This window comes from Gossypium hirsutum, chromosome D12 (assembly GCF_007990345.1).
Source record: "Gossypium hirsutum isolate 1008001.06 chromosome D12, Gossypium_hirsutum_v2.1, whole genome shotgun sequence".
In the NCBI taxonomy this organism is placed as follows: Eukaryota; Viridiplantae; Streptophyta; class Magnoliopsida; order Malvales; family Malvaceae; genus Gossypium; species Gossypium hirsutum.
Genome location: NC_053448.1, coordinates 51497540 through 51519495, shown reverse-complemented (window position 1 = coordinate 51519495; position 21956 = coordinate 51497540). Strand labels below are relative to the sequence as shown.

The window sequence follows — 21956 nt, the reverse complement described above, 5'->3', positions numbered from 1 at the left end:
GCTCATGTAAGGGACTTTATTAAAAATATCTAACATGAATGTTAAATGTTATGAAATATCTGTATTTGATCTGTAAATTTTGGTAATGCTCTATAACCCTATTCCGGCGACGGATACAGGTTAGGGGTGTTACAATTTCCTAGCCATATTTCTTACCCAAACTTGTCTTCTACCTACATTAACACTTAAACACATTCCCAAATCAATTTAAAACATTTGAATCAAGCTAAAACCAAGTCTTATGCATAACATATCATCATATATAACCAACTATATCAACTCAAACCATGTTACTATTTTGCCTATTAATTAACCATCAATCAATTATTCCAAAACACATATCAACCATGATAAGGCCATATACTTATATATATATATATCAAAATGTATCAAACATAAGCCATTCAAATGGCTAATCACAACAAAACATTTACATGCCTTCAATGGCCAAATTAACCTATACATGCCACTATACCAAAGTTGATTTAATAAATATACCAAAAAAGGGAGATTGATAGTGTGATATGGCTCCGACCAGCTTTCAACTTTAACGAGCTTCTGGGTTTCTATAAAACAGAAGAAATAAAACAGGGTAAGCATATTATGCTTAGTAAGTTCGTATAATGGGAAATTAACTTACCATTCATTTATATTTAAAGTAAGCATGCAAAATTCATCCAAAGAAATTTGGCAATTTGCCTAAACACATATAACTTCAAGAAACATATTAGTCATGTACTTCATGTGAATATCAAGAAATAATGATGAGTTAATCATGTAACAATTTTCATATACACATGTTTTTTCAAATCATATATTCATATGACATGTACATTTCCATAATAATTCATCTCAAGTTTAAATTATTCCATGTCGGAACTTTGCCCGTTGAATTTATTTGAAATATCGATGGATACACAGGTAGTAAACTTGAAGTGTATAAAACTGTAATCTGTCAATTCATATTCAGAAATGCTCATACAAGCACATAAATAGGAAGCTCCCTCGAGCAATATAACAGGAAGCTCATGTGAGTTGTATAACGGGAAGCTCATAAGAGTCATATTTAGAAAGCTCATTCTAGCCAATAACGGGTAGCTCCGAAGAGTCATTAATCGGGAAGCTCCGGATAGCCATATATCAGAAAGTTCAAGCGAGCCAATATCAGGAAGCTCCGGAGAGCTATTAACGAGAAGGTCACAAAGAGCTTTTAATCGGGAAGCTCACGAAGAGCCATATATCGGGACACTCATAAGAGCTGCGGTGTGCCCACAACACATGCAGGATCACAACCGATCGGGATGCTCCGAAGAGCTATTAACGGGAAGCTCGCAAGAACCATATAACGAGAAGCTCGAGAGGGCTAATAACAGGACGCTCTTTGGAGCTATGGTGTGTCCGCAACATATGCAGGACCACAACCAATATGGGAACCTTGTTTCCAATCGAATTTTATTTATTCAAACGAGACTTAATATTTGTCGGGCATTGTCATATATGTAATCAATTTCATGTACATGACAATTACACAATTCATATATATACAACATTCAATTCAAACATACAAATGTACACAATTTAGTTACACGAACTTACCTTGACAAGTGTTCATGAATTGTAACCTACTAATCTGATACTTTTTCTTTTCCTCGATCCAATTTCGTATTTGGTCTATCCGGATCTATATGAGTAAATTTAATACAATTCATATTCAATTCAATCCAATTCACATCTTAGGCAAAATTACTATTTTTCCCTATACTTTTGATTAATTACAATTCGTCCCTAGACTCGGAAAATGAAATTCATGCAATTTAATCATTATTCCAAGACTAGCCTATTTTTACATGTCACAATAGTAGCCCATGTATTTCATAAAATTTAAAATTTTTCCATAAATTTTACAACTTTTCAATTTAGTCCCTAAATCATAATTTCTTCAAAACTCCCTTTACAAAAGTTATTTATCTATCAACAACCTTTCATTTTCTACCATAAAACTTCATAATTCAACTATATTCATCCATGGAAAAACCATAGTACTTTGATAACTTTGCAAATTAATCCCCGACATAGCTAAATTAAGCTAATACGATCTCGAAAATATGAAAATGATTAAAAACGTGACAAGAATTCATACCTAATTAAGCCAAATAAGCTTGCTTGAGCTCAATTCTCTTACCTAGGGTTTCCATGTCTTTATTTGGGAAAGATGATGATAAATTATGATATTTTATGTTATTTTATTATTTATCATCTTTTTATCTTTTTCTCTGCAATTTAGTCATTTTCTTTATTTAATTTTCCATGGATGAATCATCATACTTATCTAGTATCTTATCTTAATGGTCTATTTGCCATATAAGGACCTCAAATTTTGAATTCCATAGCTATTTGATACTTATAACTACTAAAACTCAACTTTTGCATTTCATGCAATTTGGTCCTTTTATCAATTAAGCATGTAATCGGTAAAATTTTCTTGACGAAATTTTTATATGATATTTTGATCATACGTTAGACCATAAAATAAATTTTAAAATAATTTTTCTTACGGACTTGGATTTGTGGTCTCGAAACCACTATTCCGATTTCACTAAAAATGAGCAATTACTTAGATGGTTAAATTTTTATGTATTGGTGGTTATGATTTGATGATGTGTGATTGTGTTTAGATGTGTTAGATTGATTGTGTGACTTTTATGTAATGTTTAAGTACACTTAAGGTGCCATTTGGTTTAGTTTGGACCCTTAAAAATGTGCATTTAGGGCAAAGTTTAACATTGAGTCTACAGACAATATGATCATGTCTTAAGACCATAAGAACATAATTTACCTTATATTTTTACCTCTATTCTTAGTGTCTTGAGACTTGGAAAGTTAGCCTCGAGACAATTCTATTTAAGTCTCGAGACATGTAAACTTCGAAGTTAAATTAGTTTCACCCTGCTGTAGGTCTCGAGACAATAATCTTTTGTCCTGAAACAAGAGTCCTCCATCTCAAGACACAACATTGTAAGGATTTGAGTCTTAACTTTAATTTTTACTTGCTTAACCTCGAAACATGATGATTTGAATCCTAATACTATGATTGCATATGTGCGTGAGTATAATTGATAATTTTAATTGGTTTGAATGATAGTTATGGTTTAAAATTTATGACTATGTAAATGAGATAACTTGAATTGCTTCGGTAACGTAATGTGACATCACGCGTGCGGATCAGATAATCAAGTCGAGTGTGGAGTGTTACACCTTCTTGCACTGAAAACCTTTGATATGTATTAGGATGAGCCTTGGGATAATTAAGAAACCAAAATATTAGATGTTGATGTATAAATTAGATGATGTCTAACCATTATAATTAAAACTAATTGAAGATAATTTTGATTTTTTTCGCGATATATCATCAACTAATAGTATATAAAATTATATATTCTCAATACATCAAATATAAATTTATATGTATAGGTAAATTTCGAAAGGTGTTTATGAAAATCATCTTTAAATTTAATATTTAATTAATTAAAACTTATAACTTACACTTCCAATGACATGTACCATATGCCATATGCCTTCACATAGGGAGCAAACTATTCATGATAGAGATTGATAATAAGCATCACATTCTTCTAACAACTACTTATTTTGAAAGAATTTTATTTCTTTTTAAGTTTATTTAGAATGTAATTGGTAAATCATTAAAATGTTTGATTTTATTAAAAAAATTCATTACTTATTTTGTAAACATGTTTGATATGATATTAAATTTTTAATTAATACAAAATTTTTGAAAAAAAAGTATTGAATAGAATAAATAAGTCAACAAATAATTATCATTTCATGTTAAAAATGGTAAGTTATTTTTAATTGAAATTTATTTTATCAAATAAAATACTTAAATTTTACTAATATACCAAATAATTATATAATATAAATTTAATATTAAAATTTTAAAATATAATTTCTTAACACTTAATTTTTTAATTTATTAAAAAATATATTAATTTAATATTTTCTCCCACATATTCTTATTCTTGTTATTAATAAATTGAATGAATAAATAAATAAATAGTGATGGTCCATCGCATTGCCCACGCCCCAATTTGGTGTTCATAACTAGTATTTTTATACACAATCCTGCATGATGTCATAATTAGTCAAATTCATCTAATATTTAATTAAATTCGAGTCCTTCTTAACTAAGTCACCAGTTCAGATATGAAATTATGATCAAATATATTTTCCATAATATTAAAATATTGGTTCGTTACGACTCTGTGTATGTTCATTATTAAATAAATTTTAAATAAAATATTTTATTTCATTCACATATCTAATTCAAATTAAAATTAAAATTTACTATTGTAATTATAACATTTAGTCTTTTTCATTAAACTATTGTCCTTTAGGGGTTGGTTTAAATTAAACACAGACGACTCGTCTCTATTAAACTTGGGCAGAATGAGTGTCAATGCTTTAATACGAGACATTATGGGAAATGGATTATAAGTTCATATAGACACATACCTCGAGCTACTAGTGTCGAAGCTAAACTATGGGCCCTCCACGATGGTCTCTAACTTAACAAATCCCTAAATTTAGATAATATTGATATTTAGTTTATGAAATTCGAATATATTTCTAATCTCTTATAATTGTTGTACAAGCCCATTTTTCCCGGGCCCAATTAAATCAAAGAACAAATAAAACCAAAATAAACTAAAGTCCAGTCCAATTTACAAATCAGCAAACCCAATACCCCGAACCCAATTACAACCCGAGCCCAATTACAATGCACGGCCTAAATGGCCCAAAACACAAATCAGAAAAAAATAAAAAAAAATGAATATTTTTTGTATGGGGGGAGGATTTTCTTCAATTTTTCTTCTTTCTTTTTTCACGAGATTGAGAAAATAAACAGAAAAATTAAAGGTGATTTGTTTTTTTTCTTTGTTTTCGGCTTTTTTATTTTTATTTATTTATTTATTTTTCCTCTCATCTTCTTTTATTTTTTATGAATGAAAATAAAAATAAATAAAAGAAGAAGAAAGAGGGGAAGCTTACAGGACGCCCCGTGACCACACCGTCGAAGGGCGGGTCTCGTCGTCGAGAATGGGTTCGGAGAGGGGGGTCGTGGGCCACTGTCTCGTTCCTTATGGGGCTCGAAAGCCTGACCTCATAGCTCGCCTGGTGGCGGTACGACAGACGGACGAGCGGCGGTAATGAGGCCGTCAGAAGGCATGGGGGGCCTTCAAAGAGTCTTTCCATACTTTTTCTGAAGAAGAAGAAAAAATGAAATTTTAAATTTTTTTTGTTTAAATAGCATGCTAAACGGCGCCGTTTTGGGATTTAGGCTCAGAGAGCAAAACGAAGTCATTTTGGTCTCTGACCCGCGACCCGACCCGTCCGACCTCAGGATCCGCGTGTTTCTGCAGTGAAGGGGATATTTTTGTATGAGGTCCTTCCTTTTTTGCGCCTTAGTGCAATCTGGTCCCATTTTGATTTTTTTAATTTGGCCGCTTTTTTTTCGCGTATTTCATTTTAGTCCGCGCTGAAATGCTGCGCATTGGGGTTGGGAATATTTCCCGATCGGTCCCTCGTGCCTTCAACGCGTTCTATTTCAGTCCCGGGCCACTCTTTTTTAATTTATTTACGATTTAGACCCCTAAAGTTCTGTTTTCAGTTTAAATTAGTCCCTTTTTGTTACATTTTTGCTATTAATCTAATTAATTTCAATAATGTTATCATTATTTTTACTATTATTGTTTTTAATATTTTTATTACTATTATCATGCTTATTATTTATACCTTTGTAATTTTAGATTTAATTATATACATACATATCTTGGATCTATGTACATATACATACTTCCATACTTTGTATACTTTATAATTTATATATACGCTATATGTCGAAACCAACTTTTATTTTGAGAAAAAAAACGGAATCACAATGAGCGAGAAAGGATGGGGACCAAAAGGGAAATATTCCCACGCTGGTCAAACGGCACTGTTCCAGTGGGTGCATGCACATGGTCTATGGACCAAATTAAAACAAAAAGAAAAAAAATGGCTAAATTGAAAGTACATGAAATAATTGCATTAAAATCAAATAGAAAAAATGAGAGACCAAACGTGCAAATTCCCCATTTAGGGCCAGAACGCGCTGACCCTGCTTGCGGGTCTGGTCGACGTGCGGATCTGGCCCCTTCAAAACGGCGTCGTTTCGCTTCTGCTTTAAGTTTTTTTAAAAAAAAATTTAGGGAAAATATTTTGTTTCCCTTTCCCTGAAGCAGAAACTGCTTCCTTAGGGTTTTATTAATCCTTCTCCCCTTTTATTCTTGTTACAAAATAAAATAATAATAAAAAGAATAGAAAAAAATAAAAAAAAATAGACGCGATTCACCTTTGAAAATTTTCTTTTGTATTCTCAGTATTTTTCTCTCTCTATTTTCGTATTTCTTTTCACTGAATCCCCCATTTTTTTTACAATATTTCAATGGCTTTTTATAGCCGAAACAAAACAAAAAAATAGGTATAAAAGGAAATTAATTCTTTGCTTCCATTTTGCTATTAGTCCCTTTCTTTTTGCTGCTGTTTCCTTGTCTGTTGCATTGCAGGTTCATGGCCAGCTTGGAGATGCACGGTGGTGTAGCACGCGCGGGGAAGAGGCGCGCCTGGGCTACTGTTGCGGCGTGATGGATGGAGCTTGCTAGGGTTTTTGATTTTGTTTCGGTTTTGGGCCAAGGTTGTATTGGGTCTCTGTTTGGTGGGGATTTGGGCATGTAATTTTGGGCTTTTAAATTGGATCAATGTAATGGACATTTGGACCTTAATTTTATTTATTTTTTTGTTGGTTTTATTCGTTTTTGGTGTTTACTGGACCGGACAATAATTGGGTATTACACTATACATACACTTTTATAATATATATACATATATACATGTACGTGTACATATTTTTATAACTTATCTATATATATGTGTATATATACATACTTATATTTTTATATTTTATATACATATCTGTATATCCATATACATATTTTGTTTTCATAAATATATATACACTTATATATATTCTTTAGATTTTAAAATATAACCTCTTTTACACATATCTTTTATATTTTATAATTCACATATACATATATATATTTTCCTATATTTTACAACTTACATATACATCTATATATATATCTACATACATATATTTTTTTATACTTTATAATTTTAATATACGTACATATATACATATATATTTTTTATAATTTTATTCATTTTCTTTATAGTTACTATTGCTTCATTTGGTGTTCATTTATTTATTTATTTATTTACATGCCCATTATTATTATTTAAGTACTTTAGTTTTTATTTGTTTATTTACTTGTTATTGTGTATATATGATTGATTTTTTTATTATATATTCGTCATCTTATTTATTTATCTTTTTTGTCTGCTCGTATTATTTTTACTTACATTATCATAATAGTTATTCCGTTATATATAATTTTTATCCAAATTCAAAAGGAAAATTTTTCTAAATAAAGGTAATACCCGATATTTGGGATCTTCGAGAGGATTGATTCCTAACGTATTGGGTTCCAATTTTCTTCGTTGAATCTAAATAATCGAGAATGCTCTTTAATCAAAAAACATAAATAAAAAGTTCATTATCGGGAATTCAATACATTGTATCCTAATGCATTGGATATGACACGTTGCTTTCTCGAGATGAGGATTTTTCTAAAAAATAATAAAGGTAATATTTAATGTTTAGAATTTTGAGAAATTGTGCCCTAACGTATTGGGCTATGATTTCTTCATATGTCTTAAAAAATTGAATATCCTTTTAAATTTTATTGCATGAGTTTTTTGGACAATCTTATTTTTGAGGAGGTGAAATATCATGCCTTAACTCATTGGGTGTGACATTTTCTCTCTCCAAAATGAGAGGGTATTAATAGGTAATTTGTTTTATATAAGTTTTTTTTACAAAAGATCGTATTTTAAATCTCTTCAAAGTTTTCAATTTTCGACACTAAGACACTAATTAATCAACTAGGTACCAATTTTGGGCGTTACGAGGGTCCTAATCCTTCCTTGTATGTAACCGACTCCCGAACCTGTTTTTCTGAATTTCGTGGACCAAAATCGTTGTTTTAATAAAATCAAATCGTTTATTAAAGACAACTACTTTTCGAGGTGATCCGATCACACCTCATCAAAAAGGATTGGTGACGAGTCCCATTTTCGTTTTCATTTTCAAAATCTTAATCGACCCCATTTTTCAAAAAAAAAAAATGGTGTCAACAATTGTCACTTTTAATTGATAAGTATAGGACGATGTTCCATTTGAAGCATATCTTTTAAGAAAGAAATAGATACACAAATGTACTTGCTAGATTATATGGATGTTCTAAATTTCCCGTGTTTGTAGTTCTCCTCTTATTAGCTTATAAGCATATGGGTATACTTTGTATCCAACAATATTTTAATTTCGCTTTTAATATATATTAGTTCCATTTCTAAAAAAGAAAAAGTTAAGACATTATCGAATTTTAATATTTGATTTTATTTCATTCTTTTATTTTTATAATAATAACAATAAAAGCTAAAAGAAAAGTCGTTAGTTTTTAACAACCATTTACATAATAAAATGATATTTAAATTATACGGTCAATTATATAGATAATTATTTAATTTTCAAAATTTTTCGATTTTTCCTTTTTGTAATTTAGATATTCATCTTATATAGTTTGATTATTTTGACAACTCCCGATTAAAATTGTAAACCAAAATCAAATATGAAATTATTTGTAAAATTTTAATTTTCTATGTAATTTAAATAAAATAAAAAGATTTATGTTGAACCAGCGTGGTTTCTCCTCCTCCCTTGCTGTCATCCCAACCATTCTTTAGATGGGCTATGAGATAAACCCTAGTGAGATTAAAAACATTAGTCCCGATGATATTAGTTATTGTAATAGTGAGATTGAGTACTGTAGCGGTGAGATATGTATTTGGATTCAAACATTGCGATGACGTGAGATTAAAAAAAATGACTATCATAGACACTTTATAATGCATTTATAATACAATTAATAATTAAATTTATATTTTTATAGAATGATAATTAAAAATATTAAAACAATATATAATAAAATTTAAATAATTTTAAATTATATTCATAATAAATAAGAAAATTATTTTATATTAAATAATATTTTTTTTGAACAATCTCATTATACATTTTGACCATATCTACTCTTTTTGGTACAATGTATAAAACTACCCATAAACCCTCTCAACCCATAAATAGGAGCATAATGCGCTTCAACGTACCCTAAACCACATCCTCTTGCATTGGCAACAATGCCCATGCCAAACGAACTAAGACTCAACCGGTTATTAAATAATAATTAAACTTATATATTTATGATAAGAAATTTATATATTTATTATATTGTTATATAAAAATTATATAATAATATCCAATAATACTTTTACTTTCTATAAAACTAAAAAAAAAACTAATAACAAGGGTAATAAAAAAATTGACCTCAGCTTTTTCTCTACTCACAGCTTTGGCTCCAGTAAAAATTGAGAGGAATAATGTGGTGAGCGTGCTCATACTTCAAATCTTTCAAACAAAAAACCAACCTAGTGACAATGAATATTCACCTAATATTTCATCTCACCACAGGTAAAATCCAATCCAAAGAGAGCAAGCCAATCGTATGTGGGTAAACTAGCTTTTGCGCTCTTCGGGCCAACATTTACAGCCTTCTCTGTTGGGATACGAGCATCCCATCTTTACTAGTAAACGCCTCTACAATAACGATAGCATCCTCTTCCAATCCTTCTCCATCGGCAACAAACAAATTTGAGCTACGGAGACGAACAGTACATCGTCGGTAACATGCCGGAGAATGGAGAAAAACATTGAAGAGTTACCCAACGGTAATCTCACAATGGGTAAAATAACATCCGGGTTCAAGTTTTCATGTGGGATCATACTAAGTCAAAATAGACGAGTAACCTGTTGGGGAAGTAACTCAGTGGTGGAAATCATAGAAAGACAATTCAGAAACATGCCAACGGTGAACATTGAAGCTGGGGAAACCATGTTTCTGGGGTTAACTCAGATGGTGAGTTAGTTTGCAGAGGAGATAACTCAGCTGGTCAACTTGATGTTCCTTTAAAAAAGGGTTGAACTTTGCTTCAAGGTTAGCTCTTAGTGATGGATTTAGCTGTGGGATTAGGAGATCGAATGGGACAATTGTTTGTTGGGCCGGGTTCCATAAATGGAAGTGTCATTGAAGGGATTATACTGTTTAAAAAATGATAATTTTTTATTTTACTTAAATCACATTAAAAATCAAAATTTTAGAAATAATTCCATTCAGATTTCTGTTTACAATTTTAACAGGAATGACAAAATGATGTAACGTGAATGTCTAAATTGTAAACTTTGTTTTTAAGTGCTTAAAATGAAAATTTTTTAAAGTTGAGTAACCATTTGTGATTTGTGTAGTTTACCCTGATTTATATAATTTTTTCAAGTTGATATTTAATATTTTTTTCTCTACTAAACTATACTCTATCACCTCAAGTGGTATTTAAACTATATTTTATTATTCAAATTACTTCAACTAATAAAAAAATCTCTTAATTAAGGTGGTACGTGACATTTTTAAATTAAAATTAATTTTAAAAAATTAAATTAAATTAAATTATAAAAATTCAAATTTAAATAAAAACTTCCATCTTGTTTCTCACCCTAGGATTCTCTCTTTTCTTTTAATACACTTTTTGTTAACTATTAGATAGTTTTTGTTTGCAATCCTTTTACCATTTTTTTCTACTCAGCTTCTCCTTAATATTTGGATTTTATGTTTTATCTAAACTTTTTTTTATTATAAAAGTTTACTTAGTATTAACTATTTTATGTAAAGTATATAAAAAACAACAAAGAACATTATTTTTAAGAAAATAATACTTTGAAATGAATCTAAATCGAGATTTAAAAATAGAAAGAAGCCCTTTGGAATCTAGCTTTTGTCGTCGAAAATTGGGTTTGGATAAATTTTTTGATGATTTCTCGAAGTTTTTGTCACTAGAGTTCTTGAATAAAAGAACAAAAAAGATGAATATGTTTGTAAGCTCTTGAATAAGTTTTTTTCAATTAAAAAAAATTTCAAATCAAATTAAGATTATAAAATAAAACTAGACCTGTTCATGGGTAGGGCCACCCGGCCTGGCCCGAAGGCCTGCCCGAAATGCGGGAGGGTTTGGGCAAAAATATAGGCCCAAAAAAGGGCTTGGACAAAAAAAAGGCCTGTTTAAAAAAGGGCCGAGTCTCAAATAATGCATTTTTAGCCCAGCCCGGCCCAACCCAACCCAAATTCACTAAATGACAAAAAAAATTGTTTTCTTTTATTTTTAATATTATTTTCTTATTATTTTCTCTCTATTCTGCTACCATTTTACTAATATGTTGCTACTATTTTGTTGTTATTGTTTAGATATTGTATAAAACTTATTTTATTGTTAATTTTGTTATTATTTTAAAGACATTTGTTAATTTTATTATTATTTTAGAGGCATTTGCTTGTTAAGTTGCATTTATCTTAGTGTTATTTAAGTATACATATTTTTTAAAATTTATTTTCAATTTGTTGAGAAATATTTATTTTGATGTTTTTAGTATTTTTGATATTCTATATATATTTTAAAATTATATAAAAACTAATATTGGCGGACCAGGTTGGGCCCGAATTTTAACATTTTTTTAAGTTGGGCTTGGACAAATTTAGGCCCATTTTCAGGCCAAGCCTAACAAACAGGACTAAATTTTTAATTGAACCCAGCCTGAACCCAGCCCGGCCATACACCTCTAGATAAAACTCATCAAATCACTCCATTATCACTCCATTATGGATAAAGGCCTTTCTTCCCGTTGTATGTTCACCCACAGCCCATCCCATCCCATCCCATCCCATTCCATCATCAAAAAATCATCTGCTGTTCTTTTTTTTTGGTTAAATAACAAAGAAAAAATTGAAAAACCCATAACATAAACCCTTCTCGTGTGAGTAGTGAGTGATTGTGAAGCATTATCTTGAAATGGGTTTCTCAGTTTCAGTCTCTCATGGCCATGGCCTCTCTTCACAACTCTCATCTTCATCATTGCATGCCCAACAGTTGTCTTCTTCATCATCAAAGTCAACTCTATTCGTGGGGTTCCCATTCACTTCCTATGCTTCTACTCTCCAAGGTTTGCCTCTCCTCTCCTCAATCTCTATTACTCAATTCATTTACCTCTGCAAACTCTACTCTTTCTTCACTACCTTACAAGTTTTAATCTTTCAGAGAAACAGTGCCGTTCTCAACCTCACCTTGTTGTTTATTCCAAGAGGGTATCCGGTTTAGAGGAGGCCTTGAGAATAAGGAGGTTTGCTATTCCTCTTCTCACGCGTTAAAAAAAAGTTGTCGCTTTTCTATACAAGTTTCTTTCGTGGGGTAGCTTTTAATACTATCTACAGTTTTCATTTGGTATTTCTGGATTGAAGTAATTACTTTTTTGTGGAATTGTTGGACGGTATGAAAGTTATTCCTTTGCTCTAACTTACTGTAATTGTCCAAAGGTTTTGTTTAATCATCCATGTATTAGAATCCTATGTTTTCATTCAAGTTGAAATTACGCTGTTGGATGGCTTCATTCTCCTTTGATGCTTTGTTAACCATGGAGACTGGCCAATATGACTTTCGGGGGGAAATTGCAGACATAGGGTTATTTAAGGACTTGCTCAAGTAAAGCAAGTAGCACATCATACTGCACTTCATTTTTCATTAACATAATGCATAAAATTTTAGGGACTTCAGATGTCCATCCTATAGTCACCATTGTGTATTAAAGTTTATTGTTTCAGTGTACTAATGTTAGAGCCAGAAATTTGCCCGCCTGCTTCATTCTCTAACTAAGAATAAGGTCTAAGTGCATTATTTTCCACAATAAGGTAATAATTCAAACTGTTTCCTTGTTGTGGGAAACTGAAATTGCTTGATACTGGCATGATTTAGTATATAATTGAAGGGTTCATTTTACTTGGTCGTTTGACTATGAGATTATTCAATCTTATGCAGAGAGCGTGAACTTCAGGGTACGACAAAGTTTAGAAGAAGGCCACCTTTAAGACGTGGGAAGGTGTCACCACGTCTTCCCGTGCCTGATCACATACCAAAGCCTCCTTATTTAAGTTCAAATATATTGCCTGAAATTTCTAGCGAGCATCAGATTCATGATGCTGAAGGCATTGCTCAAATGAGAGCTGCCTGCGAGCTTGCTGCCCGTGTCTTAGACTATGCAGGGACATTAGTTATGGTGAGATATTACTGTTTTTTCTTTGGTTCAGCTTCCTCCCCACTCCCATTTTTTTAACAGCAGAAGAATCATCTTCTTGTCAAAATTTGCTGTTTATCTGAAGTTTTTAACATTCTTCATTGTTTTAGATATCAGAATTTGCTTACTAATGAATATGCTAACTTATCACCATGATTCATCTCTTTTAAGCACTTAATATTCTTTAACATCATTTAACTGCTGACTCTATTCAAGTAGATGCACTCATCAACTTTTTTTTTTGAAAAATCTTATCAGCCATCAGTGACAACAGATCAAATTGACAAAGCTGTGCACGAGATGATAATAGAAGCGGGTGCTTATCCTTCTCCTCTTGGCTATGGTGGGTTTCCTAAGAGTGTATGCACTTCGGTTAATGAGTGCATGTGCCACGGAATACCTGATTCTCGCCAGCTACAGGTTTGGTGCATGGGCCTCATGTTAGTAAAATGTTGCTAAATATTTCATCACTAATGCTTGTCCTTTAACTCTTTGCTGCAGGATGGAGACATAATTAACATAGACGTCACAGTGTACCTAAATGTATGTCCTCAATTAAAACATGTGGTTGATGCTCTTAGGAATCAATCTCATTGTTTGTTTATTTACTTATATTAGCGTACATATGGTCATGAACTTCTTGCCTTCTAGTCAAGTTTCAATATCTTAAGATTAGAAAATTGTGTGGCATATCCTTTGGTTCATAGGGTTATCATGGAGACACATCAAAGACATTTCTCTGTGGAGATGTTAGTGGCCCACTACAGCGCCTTGTAACAGTAAGTTTTACTATGATTTGTTTGAACATAGAGAATTCTAGTTGTTTTTAACTTTACTATTATTTAAATAGTTTGTAGTGTAAAATATGGTCAATTTTAAAGTACAGCTTTTAAATATTGATGTAATATATTATTCTTGCTTTTAATGAAGCAAAGGTATAGCTGTTTGCAAGGATGGTGCTAGTTTAAAAAAATAGGAAAAAGAATAAGGTTTTCTCTCTCTACCTTCCCTCTTTATTGTTCTGGGTTTGAAAGGAATAAAGATTTCTCTCTGCACCTAAAATTATATGATAATCTTATCTACAGAATGGCTGATGCATAGTTGCTGGTTAAAGTATGATCACTGATCAAGAGTCATTTGTTAGTGTTAGAATTTATTCAATTACATGAAAAATTTAAACTCCTTATTGCTTAATAAATTTTAAAAGTAAATTAATTGAAGCAAAAGCTTTCAAATGATTAGCACTTTATGGTGTTAATAGTTCTTTGTCTAGGCTCTTTATCCCCAACATAATTATTCAGCGTAAAGAACAAGCTTACTGAGATATAGCTTAGGCTTGCTTCTTGCCTTATGGTTTGGGTAAAGTGACATAATGGTTTACATGTCATAGCTTCAATTCTCTGATTGTATGTGACATATTGAATGGTTTCCTTCCCTGAACCCCTTGTTCATTTTTACTGTATATTCTTAATATCATCACAGTGAGCATGCTGAAAAATATGGTTATGGAGTGGTGGAGCGTTTTGTTGGGCATGGTGTTGGGACTGTTTTTCACTCTGAGCCAATTATATTGCATCACCGTAAGTATTCATCGGATAATAGATCCAAATCTCTCTCTCTCCCTCACTTGGGTGGCAGGGTGTGGCAATTTGTATAATATCTGATCCTTTTTCCCTGCAAAACCAACGTTTTCTAAATGTAATTATTAATTATTTGACAGGCAATGAAAGTCCTGGCGTCATGGTTGAAGGTCAAACATTTACCATTGGTGAGCATGCTTCTAACTTTATTTACATGCGTTTTACATAGTCGAGGGCTCTAATTCAAAGTATGCATAGGAGATACTTTGATCAGTGGGTCAAGAAATGCTTTCGTTGGTGGTTTGTTTTGGTTATTTATACGAGAATGGATGAGCAGAGGATGAAACAAGCATCTCTGTTTAGGTTATATGGCATATAACTTGAGAAAAATTATTAGTTAGCAACTATACATTACCATACCCTAAAGTACTTGTCTTTGAATATGGCACCCTAAAGCACATATTAAGATTTTAAAGCTATTGATGATAGGGCGAGTGAGCAACCAAGTTATCAGGTGAAGTCTAAAGTTCATTATTTTACTCTTTAACATTTAGATAATGGTTTTTTCTTTGGCATTCTTCACGTCTGTTTTATGCATGTTCGGGGTTAGTGGCTGCTTCTCCCAACAATGTCGTCTCCAAGGTTTTATATAAGAAATTCCCGAATGTATATTGATGCATTTTGAACTGCAGAACCAATTCTTACACTGGGAGGCATCGAGTGTAACACATGGCCCGACAACTGGACAACCGTGACTTCTGATGGCGGCCCTGCTGCACAGTTTGAACATACCATCTTAATCACTAGAACTGGTGCGGAAATTTTGACAAAATGTTGAGACTCCATTGTATTTGGCACATGCTTTTCAGTATCATGCATATATAGCAAAAGGTGAAGATTGACTCCCTGGAAAGTGACATAATGTAAGCTCGATGGAAAGCAATTCAGACGCCAAAGTAATTGTCTATTAAAACAACTATCGTTTGCCTCAGCATTAACCATCACCCATTGTTCAACTACTTAAGCATGTTAAACGGGTGTTATTCCTATTAGAAGTTGCTCCTCCTGGGGTTTATTTTTCTTTTTTTTTTCATATTACATGAATATATTTATCAATGTTTTGAGACACAACTTGGGGAAAAGAAATTTAGAAATCAGAGTTTGGGTAATCCTTTTTCCCCATGTGGGCTGCTTTGGGGGACGGGGGTTTGGGGGGGGGGGGAAGAAAAAAAAAATTGGCCTACATTTTTTTTAACAAGTTCCGTGCACTTGTATATAAAAACCACGTTTCGTTCAAAAAAAAAAGTATATAAAAACCACGTGAATGACATTAAATATATTCCATTTAGTTTCCTGCAGCTGCTCTTTAACGACCGACATTTATTTGACCAACATTTATATTTTCAACTTTACGTACTAGATATTACATAGGAAATAAATTAGATTAAAATCATCTTAAAATATATAGTTTTTCAAGAACCAATAAAATAATACTAAATTATTAAATTTTAAAGACATACAAATATTAATTTATACTCAATTACATACTGTATCATCTCTAATTTAATTTAACTTTTGATAAAAAAAGATATACCTGAGAAAAACATAACTAAAAATAAATAATTTAAAGTTAAAAAAAAACTGATAAAAATTATAAAGCACACATTGAGAGAAAAAAACTAAAATCAACCATTAAAAAACAAGAATAAAAACACTAGTAAAATATTAAAATTTAAAAAATTATAACCACCATTCGTGATTTTATCAAAAAATAAAAAAGGAAAGACAAAAATTTCTTACCTAGAAACTAAAAGAAATAACAAAATAGACTGTAGGATTTGAAAGCAAAGAAATAAAAGACAATTGAATTTTTAAAAAAACTAAAAATGATTTGAAAATTATATAATCAGAATTATATATATATATTTTTAAAAAATAATTTTTAAAGTTGATGATGTGATATTATATTTTTGATGTCTAAAAACTATATATTTTAGTATCATTCTAATACAATTTATTCCGGGTGAGATATTTAGACAAAAAGATTTTATAAGTTTTATTTATTGGATTTGCTAAAGATAATAACAAATTAGTGTATAACTAAATACATAGAAAAAGGGAGGAACAAACAAACAATCTTGGATCCTTCATGACTTCATTTGTAATTTTATAAAAAGTTTGTTTCTAAGGTAGCATAAGCATCATCTTCCTAGTCTTAGGTTTGGATCAGTTTCAATGGCATCCACCACCACCTCCCTCAAACCCATCCCTTCCATCAACTTGCCTTCCCAATCTCACAGAGCTTTAGCTTCCAATTTCTCTTATTCAAAGCCTTTTCCCTTCCATGGCCTCAACCTCTCATCGGTCACTGAAACCAGTTCCTTCACCTCATCAAGATCCTCCAACCCCTTCACTACCACTGCCTTCTTCTTCAACAAGTTCAAGCAGGAGGCCGCTCCACATACTCCCAAGCCCGGTAAGCACACTTCCTGATTGTTCTTTTTCTTATTCAATTTCAAATCTTTATTTGATTGACTTTAACGTTTGGGGTTTCAGCAAAAGTTCAAGAGCTACACGTTTATGAAATGAACGAGAGAGACAGAAGCAGCCCTGCAGTTTTGAAACTAAGCCAAAAACCCGTAAACTCTCTGGGTGATCTGGTTCCTTTCACCAACAAGCTCTACTCTGGAGACTTGCAGAAAAGGGTGGGCATCACGGCTGGACTCTGTGTGCTGATCCAACACGTCCCGGAGAAAAAAGGCGATCGCTATGAAGCCATATACAGCTTCTACTTTGGTGACTACGGCCATTTGTCTGTCCAGGGACCCTATTTAACGTATGAGGATACCTACTTGGCGGTGACGGGAGGATCTGGGATTTTCGAAGGAGCCTACGGACAGGTGAAGTTACATCAGATAGTGTTTCCCATGAAGCTGTACTATACATTCTACTTGAAAGGGATAGGTGATTTGCCAACTGAGCTTCTAGGGAAGCCAGTGCCACCATCGCCTGCGGTGGAGCCCAGCGCGGCTGCTAAAGCTACGGAGCCCCATGGTAGTATTCCAAATTTTACCAACTGATACATACAGTTCACAATGTTTGAGTTATTGAGCGACCTACTCCTATTATTATGCAGTTAGAATTAGATAAATAAATCTTTCTTCTCCGATGTAATGTTCATTTTGATGAGCTAGCATTAGCGTTGTTGAAGTGTATGGTTAGATCTAAAGTTGTGTTAATAAAATGTCAATGTCAGCTAAGCTAACTAAACAAGGACATCTGGTTGGTTTGATTTTGGGGTTCATACAGCACCCACATCTGTTTCAGTTAATGTGTACAACAGCCTGTATTTTAGAATGAGTTGGAATGTCACCGATGAGGGAATCTATCCAAAAACATTTACACCTACTTTGATTGCTTTAATTAAATCTTAGTTATGGCATAATTGTGGACAAAGAAATGAAGAATGTCGGGATTGTTCCACTGAAACCACAAAGCAGCCAACAATATATGTAAATCAAAACAAGGAACAAGGAAAGAAAGTTGTTACCAAATTAGAGAGAATCACTTCAAAGTAATAAAGAATTTTCTTAAAGAAATTCTAGAGAATTTGTGTGAGAGAATAATATAAATTTGAGAGAAAATTGACAAGTGTTAAAAGAATGGGAGATTTATTTATTTTTATATAAAATATTTTTGATTGGTGATTTTAAAATTTTTTAGAAATTCAATTTTTTTATGGATATTTTTCAATTTTTTGTGAGTAAATGATATAGGATTAAATATACTTTTTGGGTCAATTGACCCATGATCATTCAAGTCTACCGGTAATATTAAAGACAAGGGAGGAAAAAATATTTTTTATTTGAGTCAATTACTTCATTAATATTGAAAATTTTATTAACTTATAAAATTTATGTTTATACGTGATTATAAATTAAAAATTACAAAAATTTTATATTAATTTCTTAAAAATGTTTGAATATCATTTATTTGTACTTTACAATATCATGTATAAAAAGATGATTTTAATTTTTAGAATAATTGGATCACAATTTTTTTAAAATACTATTTTAAATCCATTGGTATCAACATTATTAACAATAAAAAAACTATAAATAATTCTACACATTTAACAAATACTATAGTTTTCAAATATATAGTAAGGGTGAGTGGTGTGAAAGGCCGAGAGTGGGCACACTCCAACCCATTCATTTCATTGCGGCCCATCTACCACCATTTTGGTGATTTCATATACAAGGATTTTAGTTACCTTTCATTAAATTAAATATAAAGGTTTTTATCTAAAACACATCCACGTCATTCTAATCACTAAAGTGCCAGCAAGGAATTTTGGTTTGTTTTAACATATCAAATAATTACTACTCTTTTAAGAAATATTTCAGTGCCAGTTACGAAATTTAAGGTAATTAAAGAATAACAAAAGTTATGACAAGTCCCATTGGTTGGTGTGGATTTATCTCCCTTCCAATCACCATCTATAACATTCGCTATGGAACTCCAATCACCTTCCCTTTTCCACTGCCACTTTGATTGCTGATATTAAAATAAAATCTTCCCCTACAGGATTTTGGAAATTATAATGGAAAGTAAAATTATAAGGATTTACAAAAATATTTGTGCCGGGTAAATAGAATTATTCCACCAGATATATGGCCCCCAAGAGATGCATTAGCACCATGAGACATAAAGATTAAACTACTGACACCTTATCAAGAACAGTTGAAGAAAGCATTACAAAACTATTAGTCAAATATACCAGATCCAAAAGAATGGTCACAAGACTATCCATAGTTTTCTAGTAGTGCAATAGAAAACACGCCTATGGAAATAGAAGACAATCTTGACAGCTCTCGTGATGGTCTTGAACAAAAGATTGAACAAATGGAGATAAAGTGCTACAGAGCTAAAGAAGAAAAAACAAAGATGATAGAATAACTGAACCTCACTTCTGATGTTAATACAGACTATAAAAGTAATTAGATGTGATTAGATATTTTATTTGTTATATGAGTTGTTTATTATAGTATTAAGTAAAGGAAACCAAAATTCTTTCCTGGAATTTTAGTAAAGTATATTTTCTTTAATGGAAAATGATCTGATGGTTAGAAAGAAAGTATAATAGAGGAGTCAAAACAAGTATTAAAAACCGTATCAAACCATCATACCATCATAGGGTCAAATAAGATTAAACTCGGATCTTTTGCTTAAATTATAATTAGACAAATCTTTAAAATAAAATTATTTTATTAAAAACCATCATATTGTTATCAAATAATTGTTATGTTTTTGTCGAAATTAAGATATTGTAACCATAATTAAACTTTATGAATACTCTTCAAAAAATAAATAGTGAGACACGAAATTGTAAAATATGATTTATTTAAAAAAACCACATTGTCCGTTGTAAAACTATTGTAAAAAAAAAAAAAAGAAGAAAAGAGTTATAACTAATAATGGCAAAATTTAGTTAATGAGGTTGGTATCAAATTATCATCAAAGTTCTGCTTCTTCGGGGTAAAGAAAATGCAACTCTTATCTCATGTTGAATTTTGTAGTTGAGAATAATAATTTTGAAGGCCCAAAAAGTCAACAAAGGGTGGGAAAGTTTATCCACACGTGGAGAGCTCTCCTCTATCCATACTCTCCCATCACAATCCCCTAAGGATAGTGAGATATGCCTAATTCGATACCACCGTAGAATTTAGGGGTTTTTTTTTTCTTAACAAATTTGAAATTATATATCAAATTTTACACTGGATCTGTTTCTTTTCCCAGCTTTTTTCAAGTTTCACCGGTTTTGTCCTTTAAGCATGCACGAGCTTGTTGTATAAACTAGTTCTATTAGGATCCAAAATAGGAATTTATCTATAATATATATATCATATAAATTTGGGAAACTTTTAAATTAACATATTTATTAAATTCACATTTAAAAATAAAGTTTTGAAATATAGAAATTGTGGTAATTATACATTTAAAAATAATTATAATTTAATTTGTAATTATAATTTAATTTGTAATTATTAGTTAAAAATGTTGTACTAATTTTATTGATGTAAAAGAGAGTTATTGTTGAACAAAATTCTAGGCATTTTTAACCATAACTAAATTAATATAATAATGTTACTTTGCATTAATTACATAAAGTAAAACTCTATTACATGTGGAATATGTTAAAAAAAATGTTTTAATTATGATTTCAAAATTTTCTATTATAATATTTAAATTGATAAGTTAATATATTTTAATTACATTCAATATTTAAAATTTTTGATTAAATATTAGACGCTTAAAATCACATACAATGCATGTAACATTAGAAGTGAGTAAATTATAAAAGTAAGAGGTTTCAATTATTTTTTTAAAAAGATTAGTTTATTTATCTTTTCATGTGAATGGAGTATATTTTGTGACCAACCATTTACTTTTTTAGAGAGCACTCGCAGCAAAACAATTAGTCACTGCTATTGGCACTAAATACATTGATTTCGACTTGCTAGGAATTGACCTGTATAAACAACGAACAAGTAAAGTAGAGAAGAACAAACACACAAATTTTTATGTGAAAAACTTCTCCGATGATGATAAAAACCATGGGCAAAGGAGACTTTGACTTTTCGCTAAATTAGTAAACAAACAAGAATATCAATATAGAGAAATAAACCTAAAGGTACTAAACGTACAAACTCAAACCTTGAAAATAAAGTCTTAACTCGAGAACCAAATTATCTCCAGTCTCCATAGTTACCGCGAAACTCTCACAAAACTCATATGCGACTACATCTTGTCGTCCTTAAGAAAAGCCCTTGCTAATTGGCATGTTAATTTTGGCCTTTAAAAATAGGGATACAATGGCCCTTTTTAAATAGGCTAAGATTAGAGTTCTATCGTACTAAAATATCCCAAGAATAATCAAAGTTTGACTAGGAGAAGAAGTCTTACTTGGA

General features: G+C 31.3%; 1 protein-coding gene and 1 pseudogene across 1 annotated transcript; both read left to right on the top strand.

Moving 5' to 3' along the window:
- The first annotated feature begins 11939 nt into the window (after positions 1-11939).
- Positions 11940-16065, top strand: LOC121224202 (methionine aminopeptidase 1B, chloroplastic-like; annotated as a pseudogene).
- A 970-nt stretch (positions 16066-17035) lies between these two features.
- LOC121202816 (allene oxide cyclase, chloroplastic) lies at positions 17036-18316 on the top strand. The gene is made up of 2 exons (XM_041107037.1): positions 17036-17461; positions 17542-18316. The coding sequence occupies exons 1-2, from the start codon at positions 17221-17223 to the stop codon at positions 18063-18065; spliced, it is 765 nt and encodes a 254-aa protein (XP_040962971.1). The 5' UTR covers positions 17036-17220; the 3' UTR covers positions 18066-18316.
- The last annotated feature ends 3640 nt before the right edge of the window (positions 18317-21956 follow it).